Source organism: Cervus canadensis, chromosome 2 (genome assembly GCF_019320065.1).
Source record: "Cervus canadensis isolate Bull #8, Minnesota chromosome 2, ASM1932006v1, whole genome shotgun sequence".
In the NCBI taxonomy this organism is placed as follows: domain Eukaryota; kingdom Metazoa; phylum Chordata; class Mammalia; order Artiodactyla; family Cervidae; genus Cervus; species Cervus canadensis.
The window spans coordinates 73,451,045-73,474,514 of record NC_057387.1 but is presented as its reverse complement, the minus strand read 5'-3'; the positions used below and the strand labels follow the sequence as shown (position 1 = coordinate 73,474,514).

Below are 23,470 nucleotides of genomic sequence, written 5' to 3'. Positions count from 1 at the left end.
GATGCTCTGCACACTACCTTTGAGCTCACTTTTCTCCTCCTCCTGCAATTCCCTCCCAAGACTGCAGGGTTTCTTTATCTTTCAAGACCTGGCTCAAACACTACCTCCCTTGGAAGCCTTGTCAAGACTTTGCAGAGGTAGAGGCAGCCCTCCTTCCTCTGGGCTCTCACAGCACTGTGTTCCCCTGTGTTCAGGCACATTGCACATGGTACTATTAGTTTATATACGAGTCATTCCCATCTTCTTTGTTCTAGACTGTGAGCTTCTCACAGGCTAGTGTAAGCCTTATTCTTCTGAGTATACTCAGAGCTTTAGTTCCATACCTGGCTCTTAGCTGGTACTCAGAAAATGTTAACTGAATGAATGCAGGAAAAAGGGAAGAGAACTGGTCTTCTGTTAGTTTACCGAGCAAAATATGGGTAGGAAGATTCAATGAGCCAGACCCAGTAAAGAGAGCAATGGTGCTTTAATGAAACTGTTTTTCAAATCTGCAAACACATTAGCTGTGAAGTAAATGCTTTTATTCTTTCCAGAGAACAGATTTCCAAACAACGATCACAATATTTAGGTTAATAAGATGCTGGACAGATAAGTAGTCAAAGAATGTCCTAAAACAACAATCCCATCAATTAATATATCAAATGCAAATTTACTGAGACATCAAGAGAATATGTTTATAGTTACATGGCTACAAACAAGACTTTATTACTGTAATCAAGTTCATAAAACTAGGAAAAAAAGCCATATAACAAAAAGGCCTTTCATAAGCTATTAAATGCGCACACACAATAGACAAACCGATTTTATTTTGAAGCAGCGTATAGCACCAACATGTTGGCAGGACCAGCAGAAGGGTAGGCCACTGGAGGGAACAGGAGGGTATCAGCCATCAGCTACTTCAAGCCCCTTATTTTACAGATGGTGAAATGGAGGCTCAGAGAGATGGAGTGCCTTGTCCAAAGTCACACAACACAGGAACACAGGATTGGCTAGATAGCGATCCAGGACACCCAGCTCTAGGTAAGTGCTCTATTTTAACATACAGATAACTCTACTTAATTCAATGTATTTCTTTTTTTTCTATTAACAGATCTACCATAAAAAGTCAATACAGTCCTAACACACTCTGGTATTACATTTATTGAAAAAGGACTGACATGTACTGTGATTCACTTCTTAGGCCTATATAGCTCTTAAAATTCAGAGTAATCACTCAGATGACACTATCTTAGTTGCAAATTGAGACAAAGGCATCTGGAGGGAAAGTTTGGCACATCTTCCACTACCTAAACTAACTTATGCCTCAAAATTACTAAATCATTGGTATACTTTTTTTTTTTTGGATAGTTGAAAGATTAGTAAAGTACAAAAATAGTCCTAATAGAGAGAAAGCAAATTTGGTCTTTGCTTTACGGGGTAAGTATGGCACTTTTCATTTTAATAATAAGGAAATGTAAAAACCTGATTCTTTTTAGGAAAAACTTACAGCTTGTGAACCACGTTGTATAGAAAGTGTTTCTGTCTGTAAAAAAAAAAAAAAAGTGTGTGTCTGTAAAATACTTTGGAGTCATGAAAATTCTTGCCATGGTCCTGAGGCGTAAATTGGACTGATTAATGATGAACTAAAGAAGAATCAAGAATGGAAAAAGAGATCACTGTTAATAGAAGCAGAATTAAAGACAAAGTATAGTGAACATATTTAAATAGCTTCATAGATATGAAGCCAGGAAGTTGCATGTATATAAGTGATTGTGTCATTATAGTGGTAGTTTGGAAAAAATAACACACATTGGGCATTTGTCCATCATTATAAACCAGCTGCTGTCTAATAGTTAAACTGTGGCTTTACTAGTAGAATAAAGCCTGATAAATAAAAGTGACTTCTGCATATCATATATATGTATACATATATTATATTTTTCTCACATAGACGTCTCATAATAAGCAAATCAACACTTAGCTACCATTTTTTCCCCCTTGGGTCCAGCATCAAAGGACTTGATATCACTTTTCTTAAACATGCCCTACACCTGGTTAGGAAGTTAATGATGTTCATACATGTAGCCTTTATGATATCTGACTAGCAAAAAAAAAATCTCCTGGGACCTCAAGTCCATTCCTTACCACTACAAACATATTAACATATATAGCAAACCATACTTGTTTTCTAATAGGGAAAAGAACATGTTTTAGTACTAAAGAATAAACTATGCTTGCTACCAAAAATGTGTATATAACAGTATAATAAAAGTAATTTCATGAAAATATTTTGTAATAAGCTACATTATAAATATTTAAAGAAACATGGTAAAAATCAGAGTGAAAATAAGATTAGTGTTCTGAAACTATCAGTAGAAAAATACACTTATTAAAAAAAAAGAATGTCTCATTAAGTGAAGCAGTATGTGTAAAGTTGTATTCTTAATGTGTATTTCAAATTTCACCTTTTGAAAGGAAAAAAACCTTTCTCCACCAACAGGTGCCTATAATATACTTGGAAACTGGGCGCTTTGCAGAGCCAAGTGTAGATGACAAGAAGAGAAGGGCAGTGGTATGATTTCCACATGATCCTGGGAGAGCGAGGGCAGTTCACAATGCTGGATAGGTGACTTGCAGAAGTATGGAATAGATTCGAGCAGTCTGAAAACAGTACTGTATTTGTTCACCCACAATTAACACAATACTCAGAGCTCAGGTGTTAGATTTAAAAACAGGCTTGCACTGCAGGGCAAGACTGTACAGAACTAGGGAAAACCATTGTAAATAATTCCTTCTCGGGGTTGAATCCTTTCTGAGAATACTTGTAACTTTCGTGAGTAATTTTTAATGAATGGCAACTGAATTAAAATATCAAAGGTCTGGTACATGGTTTGGGCCCATAAATAAGTGTTTAGAAATACCCTCTCCTCCTCTTAGTTAACAACATGTCTTCTGCCACAGGAGACAACCTTCTTTGGGGATCCCCACTAGCCATTCTGGGCGTGTGTGGCAGTAATATCCAGGCCCAGAGGAAAATCAAGGAACTGTGAGCCCAAGTAGTGAAACAAGCCCCTCTGATGGTGTGAGGACCAGGTAGGGATGGTGCGGATGCTGCAGATACTTGAAAAGAGCTTACGTGTCCGATACCTTTACATTCTTTGTGGGTTTCTTTCCCACCATGATCTACCCACTTGGGGCTGGGGAGGTGGACATTAACTCTGAAGAAATGATCTGGCTGCAGAGGAAAGATAAGAGGGAAGGCAGACAAAGCGAGCTAAATCACAAAGTTAGGCCACAAAGAGTAGCTGGTTTTCACACATTCCTGCTTCTCTCTTGGCCGGGCTCATGGCTGCTCTGTCTAGTTCCCATCGTTAAAGTAGGAACTTCAGGTGTCTACCCCCAATCCAGAGGCCATGAGCCCTGGGGCACACAGCTGCCCAGGGTGCCCCCAAAGGCCACCTCCCCTTTCCTAGATAGACTCAGGATCACTGAAACCTGAAGTCGCTTGGTGAAAGGATGCTCATGTTATAAAAGGGCTTTTAGTTCAGTTTAAAAATTTGATTGGCAGGTCAGCACGGTTTCAAGAGGAGAGAGATGACTTCATTACTCAACTACGATGAATACAGGCTGTAGGGTGTTCTTTTTGTACAATAACTACAAGAAAAGAATTCTACCTACACACAGCTTGAGATAAAGGTATAACTTCTGGAGTTGAACTGATAATATGGAGGGAGAGACATTTTAATTGGGAAATAAGCTTTGAGATGTGTATATACAAACACACACATATATATACACAAAACACTTCTCACCCACATATACTGTACAGATTGGCACAACTCTATTAATAGACTATGACAAAAATTTTAGGACCAGTTATCCTTGGCATTTTAATCTAGACGACTGCTTAGGTAATTTAGGTTTTAACTGGATCACTGATATATTTGTTTTCTTTTTAAAGGCTAGACCAACTTTCCTTCAGCAGTAACTAATAGGATACCGTAGTTAACAAATGGAAAACAGGATTATTATTCTATATTAATTGAGTAAAAGGCATTTTAGAGAAAGAAAAACTTGGAAGGTAAAGACTTCAGAGTCCATAATTCCAAGTTAAGAGCATTTTAGTTATTAGCAGTGGTTACCAAATAAGCTGAAGGTAAATCTTTTCAAGGAGCTGCTCATCATTTGCTTTGTTGAGAAGAGGGGAGGATCCGCTTCACTACTTCTCTATAAGATGGTGCAGGTCTTCTTATCCTTGAAGGGGTTTTCTGAAGTTGGTATCCCCATCAGCAGGGGGTCATTCCTGGCATGTTCCTCACAGTAGGACATGAGGTCCGCTGATGCCTTTGAAACCTGGTGTGTAGACAAACCCCAAGCAAACAAAATATTTACAGGATGCAACTAGAGATGATCATACTAAGTGAAATAAGTCAGAAAGAGACAAATACCATATGCTATCACTTCCATGTGGAATCTAAAATACGGCACAAATGAGTCTATCTACAAAACAGATTTATTGATAGAGAACAGACCTGTGGTTGCCAAGGGGGAGGGAGGGAGAGGAATGAACTAGGAGTTTGGGGTTGGTAGATACAAACTCTTACATTTAGAATGGAGAAACAATGAGGTCCTCATGTATATAGCACAGGGAACTATATTCAATACCCCGTGATAAACCATAATGGCAAAGAATATATATAAAAAAAAGAATATATAAGCTTATAACTAAGTCACTTTGCTATACAGCAGAGATTGGTACAACAATGTAAATCAACTGTTTAGATAAAAAAATTTTTTTAAAAAGGAGAATATTTACAAACTCAAAAGGTATCTGCATGCTAACCCATTGGGTGGAAAACTGTTGGAGAACAGAATAACCAGAGTCTTGAAGTATCACTCCCAGGTTACCTGTTACATAGAAAGGGCAAAGGTACTTCCAAATGCAGAAATCTGGCAGATAAGGCCTTCCTCAACCAAGTGATCAAACTGACGTCAGCTGTCTCTTGGGCTGAGTAGAGAAGAAATGCCACCAGCCAGCCAGTATTCCTGCCAAAAGCTTTAGCCCGAATTTGATCATCAGCAAACAATTTCATTTGCAGTGAGGCCCATTCTGCAAAGTGAGGGGCCTGGAATCTTCAAAACCAGACTGTGTGTTACATATCAGCAGTGTAATAACTGTACTGTAGTTATGTAAAGGAACATGCTCTTGTACTTAGGAGGCAAATGGTAAAGTATTAGGGGTGAAGAGTCATGATGTCTGCAAATGACTTTCAAGAAATTTCAGGAAAAATTACATCAGTTTTGTATGTGTGCAGAGACAGAAAACAAATATGGTAAAATGCTCATTAGTGAATCTTGGTAAAGAGTATATGGGTGTCTATTGTTAAAACTCTTCTGTAGGTTTAAAATTTCTCAAAATAAAAAGTTGGGAGGAGGGGAAAAAGAAAAGCGTCTGATTCAAAGAAAGGCTGTATCTTAGCTTCTACCCAATTAAAAAAAATAATTATAATGCAGAGGAGAACAGAGTTAAAGCACTGAAATAAGGGCTCAGAGCCAAATCTCAGGAAGAACAGAGCCAAATTCTGGTAGGGTGTCAAGATTTACCATTAAAGATTGGGGAAATAAAAAGAGGGACAAAACCAGCATGTAAAGATGTAGCACCTTACTTTGGCATGAGTTAGAAATGGAAATATCACACCTTCTTCAGAGGTCTGGGTAGGGGACCCATTATAATCATCAGACCAGTGTCCTCAGGCCAGGGACACAGGCCAGCTGAGCCCTGGCAAATACAGGATAGGCAGCCTCCTGTTTTGAAGACAGGTGACTGTCTCCAGGCCCAGAGGAATTTATCAGGTGACTGCTTCAGTATCTAGGAAACAGCATTACTCACAACATTCCCAAGGCACTCACTGCTTAGCCCTCTCTGGGGATTTTTGGGGAAATGACTTCTAAGTCAGGTGACCCATCAGATGCCTTCTGGTTTCCTCCAGGTCTCAACTAAGGCTGGCACTATTGGCTCTGGACGCAGACTGTGGTCATCAAAGCTCACACACACTGAAAAAGTGTCTTCTCCTCAAAAGGACACCAGACCGTTGGCTAGTTATGCAAGGCTCCCTCGGCTGCAGTGATAACTCCAGAACACTTCATACATTCCAGAGGGCTGACGAGGGTGTTTATATAAATCCACCTGGAACCCCTGTCCCCAGGAAAAACACAGCGCCAGAAGGCTCGGCCACGTGTGCCCAGGGAAGGCAAGTCCTCATGAAATCCTGTCACGGGTTTTAGGTTTTCTGTCCAAACAGACAGGCTCACTTCAGACACATTGGCTTGCCCATACTATGTAGAAAAGAAAGTTAAGACTCGGAAACTCTCAGCTTGCTCAGAGAAAATCATGGCACCTGGCTGAATTATATGGCATTATCTTCTCAGAAATATGGCCTGGCCTCAGGAGAGCAGAGGGAGATGGTGAGGAACACATCTGACCTATTCAAGGCTCTTACCTTTATTCTTTCGATGGAGGCTTCCATTCTCAGCTGCTGCACAGTCCGCCGTGCCTGGGCGATGTTGTTGGTACTGGCTGTCTTGCTCGACATCTTCAGTTAATGGTTTTCACCTGAAATTTAAGAGAACATTTTTTAAAAGGTGAAGAGCAGTCATCTTTAAGTTGTTTAGACATTCGTAATGCTTTGTGTTACTCAAGGGGAAAAGGATGCATTTCCGGTCACCACAGTTTCTTGGAGGCAGTCACCACAAAGTCTCTCGGAAGTGGGAGTGGTGGCCTCAGTGTTTAAGCTGGTAATACTCTTGCGCACCTTCATGAATCTTTCCTCTGCAGAAACCCAGTATGTGGTATGCTTAGTCGCTCAGTCGTGTCTGACTCTTGGTGACTCCATGGACTGTAGCTCGCCAAGCTCCTCTGTCCATGGAATTTTCAAGGCAAGAATACTGGAGTGGGTTACCACTTCCTTCTCCAGAGGATCTTCCCGACCCAGGGATCTAACCTGCGTCTCCTGTATCTCCTGCATTGGCAGGCGGTTCTTTACTGCTGTGCCCAAGATCCAATACTAGTAGTTTAATCCTTGTGCCCTATATGCACCATAAAATAGCCTTTCTTAGGATCCTCTAAAGGGAAACACACAAAAACATCCATGGTAATTTCAAGGCCTCCAGCACACATGGGCCATGTCCCGTGTGCAGGGTAACGTAATTACTGCCATGTACCTTAATAGAAGGTTTAGATTTCATTTCGTTTTGGCTCTCTGACCCAACTATTACACTGATGCGGGTCCTGGCAACAGAAAAATGGCAAATGAGAGTACTTCTGGAAAACTCTACACAAAGGGTGCATTTTTAGGAGATATCAAGATTTGCAATCGTTTGGAGAATGTTAGGCAGATAAGGAAGCCCTTATTCGGGAAAAAAGTAGGAACCTTTCAGCTAAAAGACTCTCAATGATAGACCTAAAAGTCAAATGGGATACAGCCTCAAGCCTGAAATATTTAATGGAACTTCATCAGTCCCCTCCCCCGCTGCCCTCTCCCCCTGACTTTGATCTCTCTGGCTTCATCCTGGTGGTCAGGGCACTGGCTAACCCCACACTTCCACTGCACGTTCGTGGACTGACTCTCCTCTCGGGTCTGAGCCCGTGGCTTTCAGGCTGCCCTCGGTCTCTGTCTCCCCAGCCAGCTGGTGCAAAGCAGAGGAAACTTCTGGACCTTGAGCTTCGACCTGTTTAGTTGTCCCACGGCAGAGTCCAACGGGAAGGCGGGCTAGGGAAAGGCACTGCCCCGTGCCCCTGCCATATATGGCCAGGACCTCTCTCGGTGCGGTGGCACCGGAAGAGATCGCAGAGCTGGCAGGTCTGGCAGCAGTGTGGCAGTTTTATGACTCAGAGCAGGTGGACAGTAGGTGTGTCTCCCCATGCTATGCATGGGGCTCAGCAAAGTCTGGTGCCGGCAGCAAACCCAGGCTGACTCAGCCTTCTGGAGGGGCTGCAATGCACACAGTGTATCTGCTATAAAGGCTCACACCACACAAGGTTGCAGAAAACAAACACCCGCAGCTCTGGCGGCACCCACCGGAGGTCGACTGCACTCAGAATGCTCCGGGTGGCCGAGTTCAAGGACTTGGGTAGGGCTTGCACCCTCTGAGGTCAGAGGCAGCTTTGGGTCAAATGCCCAAATACCACTGTGCTTTTAACTGCCTGCAGAACTTTGAAATCCTAATTAGCAAGCTTCATGCCCCTGGTTTGGACCCTGCCTTCCAGTTACTAGCTGGGTGAAACTAGGCAGGTTACTTAACTTCTCTGAGCTTGTGTTTTCTCATTTGTAATATAGGGATACTGTGACTTTTGAGGATTCAATTCACTGGTGCACATGTAGTTTTTAGCAAAGGACCAAAGCACTCCACACACACTGTATTTATCCTTGGGGGTCCCACCCAGCAGAAGTAATGGGAATCCCCTGTGTATCTATCTGCCTCCCCCCTGGCCAATAGGCCTCTAGGATTTTGAATGACCATTCTGGGTGGGCATTGGCCCTAAGCAGTTCTGTGGCACTCTGGTGTCATGGCAGAATGGAATGGCTGGAGACAGCCATCTGAGGATTCCCTCAGAGTAAGGGAGCCCAAGCCACACAGGAAACTGGGAGCAGCCGTCATGTGACAGGACATGGTGGCCTTGCCTTGGGCGACTGGGTTACAACACATTTCCAGACGAGCTGCCTCTTCCTCCGATTCCTCAGTCATCCTGCCACACCCAACGGAGAGGCCAAGGGTCTCCTGGTGACTCTGCTCATACCCAGCGGCCTGGTCCAGCCCCCTCCATGCTCCCAGCAAGCACTTGTTAATAGAGCCTTTGAAATGGGTCTAAGGCAGCAGGCAGCCCCTCTGTGAACAGTCTGAGTGCTCAGATTCAAAACCACACTGGTTTTGTTCCCTGGAGCACGTTAAGTGGGGCTCCCCTGCCAGCTGGCACCGGTTCGGAGGATTGGCCCCCAGCCTCCAGAATGCAAATACGACACCCTTTCTGAGCCGTCTGTGGTTTCCAGGCTGCACCCTCAGGACTTTCTTAATGTTCCCTTCACAGGAAAATAACACCAAGCATTCTCTTCTTTGTCTCAACCTCCAGGGCATAGAGTTTCCAAGGCCTGAGCAAGTTTTCCTGTAACTGTGGAACATTTCACACACATATCAGGACTGGGTCAGCCGTGGCTCCCACCCACGTGGCCATAAGCAAATCGTCCACAGTCAGGCTTTATTTATAAAATGCTTGGGTAGGTCCTCCTAAAATTGGTGAGAAACTTTGCATCTGGTACGCAGAGGGCTTAACTTCCTGACTGTATTACAGTCAGGATGAAAAAGAGCCAGCGGTTCACAGTTCGTGCTTGCCAGCTTGGGGCCCTGACAGCCCTCCCCACTTCTGACCTCTGTGTTCTCACTGGCTCCTTCACAGAGAGCCTTCCCTCAGAGGGCTGCCTGTTCCCTTCTATTGCAGACCCCTCTAGAAAAAGTTGTTTACTGGGCCACTGGAAAAGTACATCATTTCTTTCTTTTTTTTTTTTTTAAGTACATCATTTCTTATGATAACATGCTTCCAATGGAGAAGTCAAATCAAAATTATATTGTTTTAACCCAAGGAGCCTCTTCAAGGAACTCGGGTGGCTGAGCTGCCTCACGTGTCTGAGAGCAAGGTCATGGGCTGCTTGACGTCGGGCTGGTGGGCGGTGTTTACAGGAGCGGGAGGTCTCCTGAGGACTTCCTCCCCTCTTGCAGCTGCTCTGCATCGCCTCAACAGCTGGGCTGGGGCAGAACCAGACGGAGAGACTGGGACACAAACATCTCTGAGTGTCTCTGCACCCTCAGAGGGTTTCTTTGGTCTTCCCTCAACAGCATGGATGTCTGGCTGTTTGTTTGTGCTGCTACTTGGATTAAAAAAACTTGCTTTATTCTTATTCCAAGAATAGCTTCCAAGACAAACACCACCTGATATTCATATGGAACCTCAGAGCATAAATGTACTTTCATCTACATTCATCCGTGAAGCCTCACTCTCAGCCTGAAAGGTGTGTTACTTTTTCATGCTTGTTTTATAGATGAGGCAACTACAATTAGGAAAACGTGCTCCCAGTTTATCCAGCTCAGAGCCTTGAACCAGCTCGTAAGCTTCTGTATCCTGGAAGTCACACTTGCTACTGTATCATGAAAGGATGCAATTCCAATTAATTAGATTCGCAAACACTCAGGGCATCACTGAACAGTCCATGATGTGGTTCCAATCAAGGGTGACCTTGACACCCCATGACCGGGAGTTGTGGCCTTGCTGATGGCTTCACATTTGTACAAAACTCTTTCTGGTGCAGAAGGCATCTGTTTGTCTGTCTTGTGCTCTGGGAGACAGGTCTCCCCTGTCATATCCACAAGCAAAGCGAGAATGTTCTTGCTGTGGCTACTAGGCAAGGACTGAGGTTAGCATGTGAACATCGTGAGTCCCCAGGGGTCCATCCAACCAGAGGGGCCCAGGCCTGCGCCTGCCCTGTGTAGGACCACAGGTCTGACAAAACCCTGGCTCTTGCTTCTGCAGCCTGGTTTTCAGTTTGACATGTGGCTGAGAGATTTGAATAAACACAGCATTAGTAGCAAAGTACAGTTAGCTATTCAAATGCTCTGCATTGGCTCAAATGCTATTATTCATCTGAATTCTCAGCTTCCGAGAAATTCCTAGGAACAAGATGTCACATTAGGGAAATGTGGGCATTTTAATCTTTGTCTAGAGGGGCCTGAAGCAGGGAGAGAAGGGTGGGGATGGCAAGTGTGACATAGAGCACACTCTGGCAGGAAGGCACCAGGAAGCCCCGGAATCTGAATCACAAGTCATCAAGGCCTGGACAGTAATTGAATCACTGGAGTGAAGCCAACATTCTAAGCAAACACACCCCTTGTGGCTGTAATAAAAGAGCAGGCTGCAAAAAAAAAAAAAAAAGAGAGAGAGAGAAAATAGGTTTCCACTTAGCCTCTTATCCCTCCTTCAACTATTAATATCAATGTCTTACCCCAGGTTTCTTCCCGCACCTCATCTGCTAAAGGGTGACAGCAATCTATCTCACAGGCTTGTCGGGATGACACGCAGGAGCACCTACCACTAACGCACCTGGTACCATGGGTGTTTAAGTGTCAAGGGGGCGAAGAGATGAGGAAGGCCTGCAAGGAACAGTGGAAGACACAATTTGGGATGGAGGAGAGATAAAAAAGTGATAGTGAGAGTCCTTGCTTTTTAAAAATTTTGTTTGTTTGCAGTACACGGCATGTGGGATCTTAGTTCTTTGACCAGGGATTAAACCCGCGCCCTCTGCATTGGAAGTGCAGCAGAGTCTTACCCACTGGAGGACCGCTGGGGAAGTCCTGATATTCCTTTCCAAGAGAAGTATATATGTAGGCTCAGAATTAGCAGAGTGAAAAAGAAAGAGGACAGTTCTCTCTCAAGCTGGATAACAAGACAAAAACCATGCATCCAATGGGAAACAAAGGTAAAAACTCAGCAAAGGAAGAGTTTCAAAGTAATCAGGCGGTAACATCTACTGACAGGGCCTTTGAAGGAATGCAGAGAGCGGGCAGTCAAGCCCCTAAGAACTGGTTTTCTATTCTCATAAACACTTATTATTTTCTATCAGAGCCTACAGGCTGAATCCAGACTGCAGATGTGTTTGGTTGGGCCCCACACAGGGTTAACCCGTGTGCGTGTGTGTGTGTGTGTGTGTGAAACAGAAACATACAGAAAGAAACAATGTGTGTATGTGTTTTAACTGTCAACATTTGAAAAATAAAGAGATTTCATTTCAAAAAGAAAAATCTCTAGAAAAGTCAGAAAATCTTTAAACAGTGGCTAAATCTTAGTAGGCACCCGCGTGCCGGACCCTCCGTTTTAGCTCACAGCCCAGCCTTTACACTCTGCCTTGGATGCTCAGCTCCGAGTGTATGCTCGAGGATTAGGCTAGGGGACTTGGGTTCACTTCTGCCCCCGATCCTTCCTACCTTTAGTGCCCTATGTGACACTTGTACCCTATCTAAACCTCAACTTTCTCATGGGAAAAATGGGGATAATAATACTTCTCTGTCTCAAAGGCATCAGATAAGCATGTGAGTGTAGTAAATATAGAGCAGCTAGTACCTGCATCCTCTGATTGCAGCCCAAGGGTAGTGCTTTGAGCACCCACAGGCTCATGTTCCCTCTCTTCCGGCTGAGCCCTGCTACTTCAGTGTCATCAGCTGAACTGCGTCCCCCCAAGTTTCATAGGTTGAAGTCTTAACTCCCCCAGAATTCAGAATGTGACTGTACCTAGAGATAGGGTCCTTAAAGAGGTAATTAAGTTAAAATGAGCTTATTAGACTGGGGTCCTCCTAGGAAGCGGGAATTTGGCCACAGCGGGGGACAGAAGAACGACCATGTGAAGACACAGGGAGAAGGTGGGCACCTACAAGCCAAAGAGAAAGGTCTTAAGAAACCAACCCTCCCCAACACTTTAACTGCAAACTTCTAGCCTACAGAATTGTAGGAAGTTAAATTTCTGTTCTTTAAGCCCCTCAGCCTGTGGCACTTTGTGTTAGCAGCCCAAGCAAACGAATATACCCAGGTGCTCTTGCAGCTAGGGTCTGGATGATGCAGGCTTTGCTGATCTCATGCATTCGAGAGGGATCGGGAAGGTGGAAGTGAGAAGGCCACTTTCTTGCTGCTCGGCTTATTTCTGATGGCTAATCAGGTGGAAGGCAACCTGCTCTTGGCAGAGGTTCTTGGCACCCCAGTGTGCAGTCACTTGCAGCATGGTGCTAAGAAGCTGTGGGCTGCAGCAGCCTGCTAATTATGCTGCAGGGCCCCTGGGCGCTGGTTCTGTGGTGGTATCTAGAAGTTGTTTGGGGGGCTCCACTGAGAGCCTATGTCTCCATTCCTTCCATTGACTACACAAGCACACAATCCCCTATATTAAAGCTCATTCTGCTAACACCCCCAAGAGTGCTTTTGGTTTGCTGGACCTAAACCCCAACTGATTCACAACTGTTAATCTATTGTTTTGTAATCTGTAAACAGCTTACAAAGACTAGCTATGATTTCTACTTTCATACTATCGTTGCTGAACACACCAAATTCTACGACTTGAAAAGGAAAGCTAAGGCAGAATTCTTCTTCTTCCCAAACAGAGCTCGCAGGCAAGAAGGCCATGGGTAGTTGAACCTGTGACCAGCTGCCTGCATGTCCTGCCCTGCTCCTGTTCAGTTTTGAGAACAAAGGGCGAAAAGAACAAGTTATTGGCCTATGGGGATGGAAAGTAAGACAAAGATGAAGAAGGCCTGCATGGAACAGTGGAAGACATGCTTTGGGATAGAGAAGAGATAACAAAGTCATGGTGATATTCCTTTCTATTTTTTTGGCTGCACTGTGGGGAATGCGGGGTCTTAGTTCCCTGACCAGGGATGGAACCTGCGACCTCTGCATTGGAAGTGTGGCAGAGTCTTAACCCCTGGACTGCCGGGGAAGTCCCGATATTCCTTTCTAAGAGAAGTATATGTAGGTTCAGAATAAGCAGAGTGGAAAAGAAAGAGAACAGTCTCTCTCAAGACCTCAACAGAGCCCTTCCTCTAAAAGCAGATGTTTCTATACTTGTTAACCCTTTGAGGTCCTTGTCTGGTATCTTTGATTAGTTGATTTGACCTGCCATCCAGGGCATCTGTGCTTGAATAATGATGATGTTACTGTCATCATGATAAAACTCAAAAAACTACTACTACTTGTTGAGTACTGAAATCTGTGCCAGGTAAGTAAAATCCAAGAATCATTTCATTTAATCCTCTCAGAGATAAATTCTCTTACCATTTCTGTTTTGTAGATGAAGCACAGAGATGAAAAAAGCTCTGCCAAAGATCACACTGAATTACGTAGCAGAGCTGGGACTCAGGGCCACCTGCCTTGCAAGGTCATCCTCTCCACTGCCACCCTATACTGCATGCCTCTGAACATTGAAAGACACAGGAAGGAATTGAGAGAAATCAAGGCCAAGTGTCAGCCCAAAGCACTGGACAAGGAAGACAAGGCCTCCCTTTCAGGACCTGTTGCCCCTTCAGTTAGGTGGTCTCCACAGCAGTGACGGTAGAAGTGGGAAGTTCAATGGCCTTGAGAGAAGATCAAGGCAAAGAAGAACTGGGTGCACTTATTTTAAGAGAAGGACTGCCCCAGATTTCAGGTAGGACTATTGCTAAAGACACAGGATGGTTCCCATCCTCCTCCTGTGTCCCAGTGAAGCTGGCAGGAAGCCATGCGCCAATGAGCCAGTCCCGGGTAATAAATCAGAGGAGAGAGCTGCAGAGCTTGAGCAGCTGGTTCCTACCTTCACTGTGTATCCAGAACACCTGGGGGCACTTGCTAAAAAAATCCGATTCAGTGTATCAGAGGTAGGACCCAAGAATCTGTGTTTATAGGTTTCCTAGAGGACTCTGATATAGGCCCTCCTGAGAAACACCAGTGATGATTATCAGAGTCCTACCTCTGGGTTCTACCCACATTTATTTTTGCCTGAGTCTTAGAACAGGTCAGCTTAAAAGAATGCCACTTCCTACCTATACTTAACTTTTCAAAGGTCTAAACAAGTCCTGGAATATTCTAACTCCTTCTTATGACCTTAACCTACAGGATTAACCCTCCCTCAGTTTGAAATAGTTCTTAGTACTTAATATCCTTCTTTGTAACTCAAGTCTAAATTTGTTTTCCTAACAACTACTTCCTTCTAGAAAGTGTCTCGTCCCTGGCATCCGGGATGCTAGGCTGTCCTGTTCTTGCCTGTCCAGGGCTATTCCTTTCTGCAGCTCTTGTTCCTTCTTCTGACTTTGGTTTTCTCAGGGGCTCAGTCCTGGAGGGCTGTAGAAAGAGCCTTTATAGTCAGATAAATTCAAATCCTGTCTCCTCATGGACTACTACCCAGAATTGCTTTACTTCTCTGGCCTTCAGTTCCCTCATCTGTAAAATGGGAAGGGATAATAATAGTACATACCAAATAGGGTTGGACCAGGAGGAAATGAGAGAACGTATGTAAATTACTCAGCACCTGCCTGACCCACACTGGTCCGCAGTGACATAGACGCTTGACCGTCAAGGACTTTAGCTAAGACCAACACGCTTCCCATGCATATAACCCTGACCTTTTACTTTAATTCCAATGTCTAAATAAAAGCCTATTTTGATTTACACTCGAATGCTGCACAGTTGCTTCAAACACAACACATCTAAAATCCAGTACAACATTGCCACCTGCCCCAGCCTTTCTCGTGTCCCTTTCTCAGCACCACTATTGTTCTGGCCACAAGACATCTTTCCAATTCCTAAAACCGACCTTTGTCTGACAGAAACGTGAGCCACATGTGACGTTAAATTTTCTAGTAGCCACATGAAAAAAAAAAAAGAAGAAAGTGAAATTAATGTATTTTAGCTCAATATGACCGAAATTAAAATGTAAATTAACATTAAAAAACTGAGCTATTTTACTCTTTTTGGTACTAAATCTTTGAAACTCAGTGTGCATTTTGCACTTACAGCACATGTTCATTTGAGCCCCACTTTAAGTGCTCACCAGTCACAGTGGCGGCCTAACTGGACAGTGCAAAGTTAGACCCTTTTACAGGGCTTCCCTGCCGGTTCAGATGGTAAAGAATCTGCTTGCAATGCAGGAGACCTGGGTTTGATCAGTGCAAATTTAGATCCTGGCACTTTCCAAATTCTCTTGATTTGTACTTTGACAAATCTTGCATTTAAACTTTTCCCCATTTTCCAGTTTCTATTTTACCTCAGTTTTGGCTCCCAGCACCTCAAGTTAGGACCATTGCATTAGTCTTGTAACCATTCATGTTCCTTACTTGCCTCCAATCTAATCTATCCTCACCAGGATATGCTCAGATAAAGTACCATTTTTAGCTTATGTCTCTCTGGCTCAGGAAAGTTCCAGGGACTCCCCAGTACCCCCAGGAAGAGTTCAAAGGGCTTAGCTTTGCAGTCAAGATCCTCCCCAGTATTTCTGTCCCGTAATAAAAATCCTAAGCCTAAAAGAAGCTTATTTCTGCCTAGAGCTTACTGTATGCCAGACAGCAGCCTGTAAGTCATTGACTGGCAGTACATTATCCCCGTGAATCCTCACAGATGCCCTGTGAGAAATACTATGCATTTTCATCCCCGTTTTATAAATGAAGAAGCTGGGGCACAGAGAGGTGAAGTAAGTGCCTAGTGCCACACAGCTAGCAAGCTGCCTGGCTGGGATTTGAGCTCAGGCAATGTGACTCCAGAGCCCCAGCTAGGGCCTCTCCTGCTGTAGCCTCAGGGGTCTGTCACCCCAGCCCTGGCTTTGTGGGCTGTGTTTTCAAGTCCCATCTGGAAATCTCCACCCAAGTTTTCTGCCTGCTTCTCTTGGCCAATTTATCTTTTAAAAACATTTATTTATTTTATTTGGCTGTGCCGGGTCTTAGTTGTGACATGTGGAATCTCTGTTGGGTCATGCAGGGTCTTTCACTGCAGTGAAGGGGCTTTTCTAGCTGTTTCGCACGGGCTTAGTTGTTCCACCGCGTGTGGGATCTTAGTTCCCCGACCAGGCACTGAACAAGCATTCCCCTGCATTGCAAGGTGGATTCTTAACCACTGGACCACCAGGGAAGTCTGTTGGCCAATTTAAATCCTCTCTTCTTTTAGGCTACTTCACATTTCTCTCTCTTCCAGGAAGGGCTCCCTAACTATTTTTGCTTAGTGACTAATTCCGCTTATAGATTCCTGCTATTAATATATGTTTGAAGCTCAGGGGCTCAAGGACTCCTAAGGGATGGCCCATGAATGAGATGGGGAGATAGGAAGAGTTGTGAATAAAGTCCTTAAAGCTATACACAAAATGTGGTATGTGTGCCTATGTTTTTTTTTTTTTTCCTGAAGTGAGGATTTATAGCTATCATCAATTGTCAAAAAGCGTCTGCAACCCCATTGATTTCAATGCTTAACTGTATGTTATTTAATGCTTATTGGTAAGTAACTGACTTTGTGTGCATAGAGATTATCTTCCCACCAAACTGTGGGAAGTTCAGCTCAATAATAATAATTTAGCAAATATATTTATTCATCACTTACTATGTGCCAGCTACTATATCAAGTACTCTCTACAGATAATATTTCACTTAAAACTGTCTGCAACTATAAGGTTGAATGTGTTATACTTATTGAGACCGAAGCTTAGGAAGGTTAAGTACTTTCTGATCTTCGAAGCTCAGACAGCTAGAAAGTGGTAGAAACAGATTTGAACCCAGAACTTTTCTGCTTCAAAGCCACACCCTTCACCAGGCAGGCGAGTTCTCTGTGCCATCCTCGCTCACATTGACTGACGCAGAGAACTGGGCCTCAATAAATACCTGGGTTAGACTAAGACATGTGATGTAGCAACCAACACAACACAACACATCAGCCAGTGTGAACCTATCACCCTGGGGTGTCAGCGTACCCCATGTTTGTTTTCCTAGAGACGGGATACACCCTGCTGCTCCTTCCCACGTGTACCCTGCAAAATACTGCCTGTTCCAAGCCAAAGGTTACCCACCTGCTTGGTTCCCTTCACAGCTCTGAGGAGCTGGGGTGGAGTCCCTGGGACTCCAACGCACTTGACCAGGGCCAGTTTCTGGGGCTGTGAACATTCACCTCCCGCATGGGTTGGCCACTTGAGTGGTGTCCAGATTCAGAGGGCAATGCCACTTTGCACCCTCAGGCTCTGCCCCACACAGATTTGCAGTCAGTGAAGGTGTGCTGAGGGAATGGCTCTCTGATGTGCAAAGTAGGGATGCAGGGCTCCCCATCACCCAACCCCCATATGACAGGCCAGGGTCCAGCCATGCAGAGGCACATGTTTACCATCAAGACTGAGGGTGATCTTTACAAACAAGTTTTACTCTCTACCTAGCATAGCAAGACAAGATATGAGAAATGATGCGCTTATATCTGCATGGAGGGCTGAAGTCAGCTGGATGTCACATCTGTTTATTTATGAATGAATACATAAATGAACAGATGACTTCCATAACTAGTTAGTACTAAAGACAAAGGCTAACACTAACAGTGTGCTTTTTCTGTGCCAGGTACTGTGTTCAGGGCTTTATGTAAAGTTATTCTATTTACTCTTTACAACGTTCCTGAAAAGGAAACTACTATTATGTCACTAGTGGTAGTATAGTGTTAGTCGCTCAGTCGTGTCTGACTCTTTGTGACTTCATGAACTGGGACCTGCCAGGCTCCTTTGTCCATGGAATTCTCCAGGCAAGAATACTAGAGTGAGTTGCCATTCCCACTCTAGTGGGAAGATCTCCAGGGAATCTTCCTGACCGAGGGATTGAACCTCTGTCTCCCACACTGTGGGCAGATTCTTAACCATCTCAGCCACCAGGCAAGCCCTATGTCACTAACTAATTTTCAAGTTTTAAAAGAATATATGTATACAGTCCAGATTTTAAACAGTCCAAAAGAGTAGGCAACAAAAACTAGCTGTCCTCCTACTCTAGATTTCACAAGGCAATCACTGTTACTAGTTTCTTGGGTTTTCTTCTGAAGACATTACATGCACATACAAATGTGATCACTCATATATCTGTTTCAAAATATACAAATGGGATTATGTCATATGCATTGCTCTATACCCTGTCTTTATTTTAATATACTTGGGGGTCATGGTGAAGGTGGTGTTATTAACTCATTTTTCAGATGAGGAAACTGAGGCTCTATAGGGCTGAAATCAGCCCTGCTGCTCACAGCCATCACGGCACACACTGCACCTCCCGGCAGGTCCTATACGAGGAGCTCCCTGGGGCTGGAGAGAGGAAATGGGAATGATCAGAGAAGTTGATCAGAAGGCTGAATTCCTGCCTTCCAAGGGCTCACTGTTTTGGGGAGCAAAGGATGCTATCTGAAGTGAGGAAGGCCCCCTGAGCAGTGCTTCTCCACCTCTGAGTCAGCAAGTCTGGGCTGAGGGGTTGAGAATTTGCATTTGTGAGAAATTCCCCGAAGGGCTGATGTTGCTGGTGTGGTGTGGCGACCACTCGTGGAGAAGCACTAATCTAGGGGCTCCTCGCTGGAGTCGCCCCTACTCTCAGAATCCTTCCCTTCACAGATGCTGAGCACCTGGGGGTACAATGAAATGGGCTCTTTGCTATGTTCTTCTGTCATCTGGAAATCATTCATTTGCTCCCAAAGACACAGGCACTTCACCTTGAGGAAGTTATTCCTGGCAAGGGACATAGGACCAATCTAAGGAAGGAGGCAGAACATTCCAGATGGCCATTCATCTCTTACCTGTGGCTATGGGGTTGATGGCCTTTTCCTTTTTTGTTTTTCTAATTATGAAAGCATGATAACACATTTACAGGAGACTTGGAAAATACAGAACCAGGTTATATATAGTTCTGCTCTATATTACAATTATTTTTAAGTAGATGAGATTTTCAGTTGAAGTTTCAATATCAAACTCTCAAAAATTAATTAAAAACAGAGAACGCTTCACAAATTTGCATGTCATCCTTGCATGGGGGCCATGCTAATCATCTCTGTATCTTTCCAATTTTAGTATATGTGCTGCTAAAGCAAGCACAGTTGATGGCCCTTTTATCCCCAAACCCAGACAACTGGTGCCTTCTTCTTCATCTATGTGACTGATTGGGAGTCCTCCCCACCAGCCTTCCTGGAGGATCTGCCTTGCACCCTCTCTAGCTCCCCAAGCTAAGCAGGGCTGGACATTGTCTATAATAGGATATATTACCCGGTATGTTGTCCACAACATAGCCATTCTACCCTTGTTCTTAGTGAGCTGACAAAGCAGCAGAACAGAGATATTTAGGATTCTGGTCATAAAGGCCTAGCATCTGATTGACTTTAAACAGAAGGGCATGTTTTCTACTACTGCTAAGCAGAGAGGAGTTCACCTACTTGCCCCGAGTGAATTAAAACAAACAACCAAGCAACCAAACACCTAACGGGAGAGTTGAAAGTGAGGCAGCAGGCAAATACTGTTCCCCACTTAGGTTAAGCAATTTAGTCATTCTGCTTTGAACGGCATGGCAGCTTGAATGCACAGGGCACCGGAGTGGGTTTGAGAGAGAGAGGCTGAGAAGGACTGAGGTGAGTGTGTGCAGCTCACTGACATTTACAGCCACCAGCTGGGGCTGGGCATGGCTGACAAACAATGAATGTGGGTGTTACACTGGTGATTAAAGGGCTTGTGATTCCAACGAGATGGACTAAGTACTGAATATGAATAAGGAATATCAGTGGGCCAAAAGGCATGCCAAGTGCAAGCATTAGGAGCTTAGAGAAGACACAGTTAGTGAGGGATTGAGCAAGTAGACATGCACGCAGGACACAAGTCTTAAATGGACCAATCCCCTAAGGGATTGGACGGGTGGTGGTGAAGGAGTGGGGAGACTCTCTGAATGGTCACTGAGGGGGGCAGTGGAGTGAATAAAGGCTGACTCTGTTACGTGAAAACAGGAGCCACCAAAGGTTACTAAGTGGAATGACAGGCATGGGGAGTGTTATCAGAAAAACAATCGAACAACCTTATGCAGGATGGAAGAGAAGTGGGGAACTGTGAGGGACAAGTAGAACATTTCCGTGGAAGGTCTAGGGGGCAGGCAATTTGTTATAGATCATGTGTTTGATCAGATGGAACTGGGTTCAAATCTGCACTCCGTGTGTACACAGAATGAACCACTTAGCCTCACTGAACCTCGAGGTGCTCTATCTGTAAAATCGGGTAACAAGAATGCCTACCTCACAGGACCATAATGATTAAATTACAGAAAAGAACCTGGCACGTGGAAACCACCCGGTGTTATCTATCAGCATCATTATTGCTCTTAGGAGTTAGAACATAAGATTTCAAACAGATGGAGGCAATTGGAATGCAAAGAAAAAGCTGGATACAAGAGGCAAGAAATGTGAGAATGAACAAGACTTCTCTCTTTGGGCTGAATGGGGATCAGCAGCCCGGAGGTGGCGGCTGAGTGCAGGACTCTGGAGGGAGGGCGTGGAGAGAAGAGCAGGGCGCACCCCTGGGCCTTCCCCGTGTGGGCAGGGACCAGAAAGGCAGCTTTAAAGGAGCAGAGAAGGGGCAGGGTGACACCATCACAAACGCCAGGGGAGGAGAGGCAGGAAGGACAAGTTAACGCTGTGTAAATATGTTTAGTCAGTTAGTCACAAATATGTTTAGTTAAAATACATTATATCCAGAAAACACACTGGAAAAGAATATTCCACAATGTAGCTATCACTAGGTGGTAAGGATTTTAGGGGATTTTTAGTGTTTTGATGCAGTCCTGCAGTGTGCACATTTTTATTCATTTATTTTGCTCTTAATAGCTAATACTTGTACGCTCTTACACTTGCCAAGCATTGTTCTGAGCTTTACAGATATTAACTTACTTCATCCTTAAAACGACGCTATGAGGTTCTCACTATTGTTTTCCCTAGTTTAGGATTAAAGGAACTGAGGGAGGCAGATGCTTAGAACACAGACAGCCAAGGTCAGAACGAAGGTAAGTGGAGGCGCCAGCATTGTGACCCGGCAGCCTGGCTCCAGAGGCTGTGCGCTGAACCACGTGTGATGCTTTTATGATTAAAAAAAAAAAAAGTCCCAGTAATAGTTATTCACACAGCCAAGAGGAGGGGCAGTTATTAGTCACTTCACAGGGGTAAAGAAAGGAGCGAGCAAGCCTAGCTCATGGAACCTGGTGACTGGGGGCCCCTGAGTGAGTGGTTTTGCAGTGTGAAGGGAAGGGAGGTGGAAGGATAGGGGAGACCCATTAATTCAGAAACATGGTGGTGAGCATGGGGCTTCCCCAGTGGCTCAGCAGTAAAGAATCTGCCTGTGATGCAGAAGATGTAGGAGATACGGGTTCACTCCCTGGGTTGGGAAGATCCCCTGGAGGAGGGCATGGCAACCCACTCCAGTGTTCTTGTCTGGAGAATCCTGTGGACAGAGGAGCCTGGCAGGCTACAGTCCACAGGGTCACAAAGAGTTGGACATGACTGAAGTGACTGAGCACGCAGGCATATGGGTGAAGAGCATAGGGGAATATTTCGAAAAATGTGGCTGAAAGTCTTCTAATTGGCGATGAAAATGGGAATCCAACTACTGGTGCAGCAACAACATGGCTGAATCTCTCAGACATCACCCTGGCTGAAGGGAGCCCATCACAGAAGAGCACCTACTAGTTACATTTACATGCAATTCAAGGAAAAATTAACCTGTGGTGACAAACCAGAAGGGTGGGGAGACTGGGTGAGGAGGCAGATGAAGCAAGACTGGCCAATAATGTGTTGCTCATTGTTGAAGCTGGGTGGCAGGTACACGGAATGCACCCTACTTTCGTGTATGTTTGAAAATTTCCAGGGTAAAAAGTTAAAAGTAAGGTTCTATGATCCAAAACACTTCATAGCCTGGAACACAGTAATTACCAACACTGTAAGAAGAGCTCTGTCATTAAAGTGTGGGAGATACGTTAATTATTATCTACCGTTTCCTCTTCCAGATCACCATCTAGCAAGGATGTCCAATGTCCACAGTGCAGAGGAAGTAATTGCCTCTTGAGGAGGTGCAGATGGGATTAAGACAGCCATGATCTGGGCCCTTTGCCTGCTGTATACCGCGTTCAGGCCCCAGGTCACAGATGCCAAAGGTTAACCTGCCAGGAAGCCCCGGCCCCTCCGTGCATTCACCAACGAAAAACAAAAGGCCCAACTCTGGTCCGGATACCCATAACGTATACATGCTACAGACTACATGATAGGATATTTAATTTTTCTTTCTTCCTTCATCTCACCTTCTCCCCTGAAACTATAGGCAGGGAACATGCCCAACCTCCAATCAAACATGTCTGGACCTGATTACTGCTTTGGAAAAAGCAGTGTCTATCAACCTCCTGGAGTAACCAGCAAGATGAACGTTCCATGCTGGCCCTCACAGGTAAAGTACTTGTTTGTTTTGAACCTCAGGGGACCTGAAAGTGTACATAGTTTCAAAGGGAAAGAACTGAAGATACAAGGGGTCCCTGAGGAAGCTTCTTGTAGTTATTCTCTATGTAAAAGGATTAGAACTCTTTCAAAGCAAACCTGTTGATTCTCTCCTTTTCCAAAAAATGTCACTTGAGGGAAAACATGGACTAGGAAACCAAGTCAAGTCATTTAAGGTCCAAATCTTATTAGCAACATCAATGCAATTTAAATAAATTGGCCCCCAAAAGGCACACTTTTACTGCAGCTCAATTACTTTTGTAAAATTTCAGAATATCTCTGTTCATCTTAAGAGGTGATATAAAATTCCTTAAAAACATGAATTAATTCAAATCCATTAAACTTTTTCTTTCAATGAGATAGAGAACTTTTGAAAAAGAGGGCTGAATCAAGCAAAAGATAAATCGTGACAAGAATGATAGTTAAAACCATTGG

General features: G+C 44.3%; 1 protein-coding gene and 1 non-coding gene across 5 annotated transcripts in view; both read right to left on the bottom strand.

Moving 5' to 3' along the window:
* Positions 1-447: 447 nt before the first annotated feature.
* The window catches only part of GNG12 (G protein subunit gamma 12), a 135,688-nt gene continuing 112,665 nt past the window's right edge, over positions 448-23,470 (bottom strand). For all 4 annotated transcript variants that reach the window (XM_043461012.1, XM_043461013.1, XM_043461011.1 and 1 more), the window contains 2 exons: positions 6,480-6,592; positions 448-4,332 (listed from right to left, as the gene is read on the bottom strand). In XM_043461012.1, coding sequence (XP_043316947.1) covers positions 4,207-4,332; positions 6,480-6,572 — 219 coding nt within the window. In that variant the 5' untranslated portion in view covers positions 6,573-6,592 and the 3' untranslated portion in view covers positions 448-4,206. The remainder of the gene's footprint in view (positions 4,333-6,479; positions 6,593-23,470) is intronic.
* LOC122437459 lies at positions 19,510-19,616 on the bottom strand. The gene has a single exon (XR_006268284.1). It is a non-coding gene; the product is annotated as a U6 spliceosomal RNA (small nuclear RNA).